This window comes from Elephantulus edwardii, unplaced genomic scaffold (assembly GCF_000299155.1).
Source record: "Elephantulus edwardii isolate Elephantulus edwardi_28Jun2011 unplaced genomic scaffold, EleEdw1.0 scaffold00103, whole genome shotgun sequence".
Taxonomy (NCBI): domain Eukaryota; kingdom Metazoa; phylum Chordata; class Mammalia; order Macroscelidea; family Macroscelididae; genus Elephantulus; species Elephantulus edwardii.
Genome location: NW_006399853.1, coordinates 2,804,709 through 2,809,480, shown reverse-complemented (window position 1 = coordinate 2,809,480; position 4,772 = coordinate 2,804,709). Strand labels below are relative to the sequence as shown.

Below are 4,772 nucleotides of genomic sequence, written 5' to 3'. Positions count from 1 at the left end.
AGGGTTAGAACATAGCACCAGTACATTAGCTCAGTGCAGGGTTAGAACATAGCACCAGTACATTAGCTCGATGTAGGGTTAGAAGTACAGCACCATAGGTTGGCTCATAACACCAGTGCAGGGGTTGCCACGCACCTACAGTTCTAGCATGTTAGCTCGATGCAGGGTTGACGTACACCTTTGGTTCTAGTACATTGGCTCAATACAGAGTTGCTACACACCTTCAGTTAATTTTTTTAATGCACTGGCTATAAAGCACAGTAAAGAGAACACTATAAAGAGAGAGATATGCCTCTAATGCCACATCCCTGAGCTGATTAGACAAAACAGCCAGAGAGATGCATTTGAGAACTTACACTCTAAGTTAAAATGATTTGCATTATCATTTGTGACTCTTAGTCTGCATGGTGATAATAAAGAACTGAGTAGCGACTCTGAGAGTCTGGAAAGGCTTGGGTTTTCATTAAACCAGAAGGATTTGAAAAGGGGACGGAAGAATGGGATGAGAGATGCTATGAGGAAGGCCGTGAGAGTGGGCGCGGCTGGTCTTTTGGCCACTTAAGACTGCAGTCGACAGATCTGATGAAGCTTCTTTTAAGTGTTAAATAGCCACGTTGTTAAGTGTTAAAATGCCACCTTGAGGACTAACTATGTCACCTGATTCAGACTGGTATTTCCGTCCACCTCATAAGGATGCAAGGCTGGACAGTGAGTAAGACATCCGAAAAATAACTAATGACTTTGAATTGCAGTGTTGGTGAAAAAGACTAAATACACTGTGGACTCCTAGAAGAATATATATTTTATAGTTTTCACCAGCACTGTAGTTCAAAGCCATCAGTTCTTCAGTATTCCGTATTCATTGTCCAGCTTCAATCAAGGAAGAGCTCCGGGGATGTCATGTAGGGCACAGGCTGCTAACCCGAAGGTGGCTCTCAGAGACGACGGTTCAAGTCCCCCAGCTGCTCGGAAGGAAGAAGACGGGCCATCCTCTCCCATTTGACTTCCCGCCTCTCATGCCCACCGGGTAGCCACCTAGGAGTCCATTCTGACTTAACGGCACTGACTTTGAGTTTTGACCAAAATAATGAAGAAATCTGTCTTGAAGTACAACCAGAGAATGCTTCTCAGAAGCAAGGAAATGTTGCCACAAAGGGCAAATCCCTGGAAAGGACATCAGGCTGGTAGAGGATCAAGGAAAAAGAGGAAGACTGTCAGTGAGGTGACCAACGCAGTGGCTCCAGTAATGAGCTCACACACGGCACACACAGCAGCTGTGGTTTGTTTTTTAATCAGACAGATAAGTAGAGTCTTTACTCCCTAACTCACTCCTCAGACCTCGGCTCAGAGGGCAGATCAGAGGCACTGAAGCTGGAAGGCAGAGCTCTTCTTAAGCAATCCTGGACCCAGCAGGGCCCCACACCTGTGAGTCCTCACCGCAGGCCCTTCTCCACACCAGGACAACAAGGCCCACTTCTGTGGCTTCAAGCTTTGTGGGAGATCTTGGGCAGCTAGCCGGCCCGTTGAAGGAGGTAGTCATCTCACGTCTCAGGTGTAGAGAGCAGGGCTCCACAGTCACCCCAGAGGCTCGGGTCTGACGGGCAGGGCTCGGAGCAGGTCCTCAGGACGGGGTGTCTCAAGGCTGCCTTTGTGGTTGGGGGCCACAGGGGATCCCAGGTCAGGGAGTGTCCCTGGTGGCTGGTAGCCACACTCATTGGGGTCCAGGGGTTCCCAGCTGAGCAGTGTCCACTCCGCCGGCACATGCTGGCACACCATGCGAGGGTCCAGGCTCTGGTTTAGTTTATTGTACACAGGCTCCGTCATCAGAAGCAACACGTCAGAAGGCATCAGAAGACACCTCCCAACACATAGAAGTTACTTTTACATACTCGTCTGGGCGCCGTGATGTGAGGAATTGGTTTTCACAAGAGCCATACACACACGGACTGTGCCGTCTTCTAAGTAACCTTCCAGGGTTACTGTGTACTTTTCAAGGTTTTAATCTTAAAATTAATCATCGCACAAAACAATTTCCGGCCAATCCTGCCTCTCTCTATAGCCTTAGATGTTCCTTTGCAATCGTTGTACACACTGGTTTACAGTCTTGTAACCCTGTGCGTGTGTCCCCTAACCCTCACACTGTGAGCTCTCCATTTGGAATGGGAATTTTCAGCGTGGCCACAGTGGTATAAGGAGGCCCTAAAATTGTGAGGTCTGAAGTGCTGGAGAGAGACAGCAGCATGAATCCCAAACCTCTGCTGAGCCAGCATATACTGGAAAATGGGCTTGGAATCAGACCAATATGGATTCAGATCGCAACTTTCCCTTTACTTTGGCCTCTGGTCTGTTGCCTCAAGTTACAAGTTCTGTTGATTCTCCCAACTCGCTTTCTCTTCAGTCCACCTGGTTCTCCCTACCCAGTGTGCACCGGCTTCACGTGCACCCTTCTGCCCCTTTTACCTTGCCTCCAGCTCGGCCCTCTCCTCCAATCACCATCAATGATGGTTGGAGTCCAGAATTCCTGAAGATGCTTATTTGCCTCCCCAGGTCTGACCCCACTCACCAGTTCTCTGTCCTTTGACCAGAATCCCAAGGTGGCACAGTTGTTAGCCACTCCACCACTACCTGAAAGGTGGGTGGTTCAAACCCCAGAGACGCCTCATAAGGGAGGCCAGGAGGTCTGCCTTGGAAACCTTGTGGAGCACGTGTGGGGTCATCGTGAATCTGAATCCACTCTAGGGCAGCAGACAGCACCAATCCTGCCCCTGCCCAGCCCACCCTGCGCCCTGCCCGCCCTCCCTGCCAGCCCTGCCCCTCCCAGAAGCACACTTCCTTCTGCTCAGGCTGCAGCCTCTTGCCTCCTCCAGGCCCCCAGAGCGTCCTGTCCTTTGGCCCCCGGAGTGTCCTGTCCTTTCTTCCTTCCACGTTGGAATTGTACGGCTGCTGTGAGATTGTCTCTGTCTCCCACAGGAACGTACCTTCCAGAAGGGCGGGTCATTTTATCATCACTTCACCTTTACCACACTCCCCTGCCCTCCTGGCCCCAAGCAGGAGACCCTCAATAAATGCAGTGTGATTTATGCAATGAGTGGTTCACAGAAGATCAAATAAAATAACAAAAAGGGCCTGCAGGCGAGTCTGGGTGGGGTCCGTCCTGTATCTCAGAGCAGTACAGCAGCAGAGTCTCCATGCTCAGGGCTGTGCATCCTCGGGGTGTGATAAATGTGGACGTGGAAGGACAAATACCACCTAAGACCATTACTGTAACAATACACGGGTAACTAGTAAAATGTGGATAAAAGTCCAGTATGACCGCATGAAACACAATGTGAATGAAGGAATGTGTGAAACAATGTACGTGAGCGGAACACAGTGTGTGCAAGTTTTGTATGCAAATCCATATAAAATACAATTCTTTTAAAATGTAGCTATGTACATGCTCACTGCCTCCTTTCTGTCCGGCAGATTTCCACTGTCCCTTCTTCGTAGCTTATCCATGTGTCTCCCCCACCCCCATCCCACCTGGGAGAAAGGTCACCACACTGCCCCCCTAGGCAAGAGGGACCCTTCCTGGACCCCAGCCTGTGCCTGGGGCTGCTGTGAGGGGCCTGACAGGGAAAAGTAGGTCAGAAGTAAAACTAGAGCATCCAGGCCGGTGCTGCTGCCACTGCCACGTAGGGGCCATCCATCAAGGACCGCTGAAGCTCACAGAGCCAGGCGCAGGAGGCAGAGCCAGCCCACCGTAAGTGCAAGCCAGAGACCCCAGGCTGGGCGCTGGTCACACGTGGCCGCCCAGACCTGTGACCGATTCCTGACTGATAAAGCTGCTGCCACTTTGGCTTTTCCGGGGAACTGCGAGCTCATAGAATCCTCTTGTCTTCCTTGCAGAAATTTCCAGAGCTGAAATTCAAGTACGTGGAAGAGGAGCAGCCAGAGGAGTTCTTTATCCCCTACGTCTGGTCCCTGGTGTACAACTCGGCCGCAGGCCTGTACTGGAACCCGCAGGACATCCAGCTGTTCACCATGGACTCCGATTGAGCCCACCCGCCAGCCAGGCAGCCCCTCCAGCAAGTGTCTGGGGAGGAAGAAGAGGAGGCAGGCAGCCGGCCTGTGGCCTGCAGAAGAGAGTCACACAGGCGGCTGTCCACCCTCGTCCATGCGACACCCTGCGCCACGGGCAGTGGATCACTCAGCTTAGCTAGTAGTGCAGAGAGGGGTTCCTCACCCCTAATAAACGTGACACCCTCTTCTCAGCATGCAGCTTCGTTTCTAACCAAACATTCGAGAGCGTTCCTGGGCACCCGACGCCTTGGGCATGTGGCACTTCAGCAGGCTTCCCTTTTCTTTTCGTGTGGGGTATTCAGGATTTGGTATTGGTCTGGGGGCCTGGGGGAAGGTAGTTCTTGTTAATAGCATCCATCCCCATTGCCACCAAGTCGATTCTGTCTCCTAATGGCCGGTGGGACACAGCAGACCTGCCTCTTGGGTCTCTAGGCTGTAAATATCTTCCTGGAAACAGCCAGCTTCGTCTTTCTCGCTCAGAGCAACTGGGGATTCAGAATTCTGGCCTTGTAGTTAGCAGGCAAGTATTTAACCACTGCGCCACCAGAGCCCCTTCTTTTAATGCTGATGACTATTAATCTGGAAAGATGATGAGCTAGGGATTAATCGATAATGAGAGAGAGAGAGAGAGAGTGTGTGTGTGTGTGTGTGTGTGTGTGTGTGTGTGTGTGTGTGTTGGTCATATCACTGCCTTTCACAGAGAGAGAGGG

The 4,772-nt window shown here is 51.3% G+C and overlaps 1 protein-coding gene across 1 annotated transcript in view; it reads left to right on the top strand.

Annotated features, from left to right (window-relative positions):
• The window catches only part of DYM (dymeclin), a 313,354-nt gene extending 309,286 nt beyond the window's left edge, over positions 1–4,068 (top strand). Inside the window, exon 16 of the mRNA XM_006891704.1 lies at positions 3,889–4,068. Coding sequence (XP_006891766.1) covers positions 3,889–4,038 — 150 coding nt within the window. The 3' untranslated portion in view covers positions 4,039–4,068. The remainder of the gene's footprint in view (positions 1–3,888) is intronic.
• Positions 4,069–4,772: the final 704 nt, after the last annotated feature.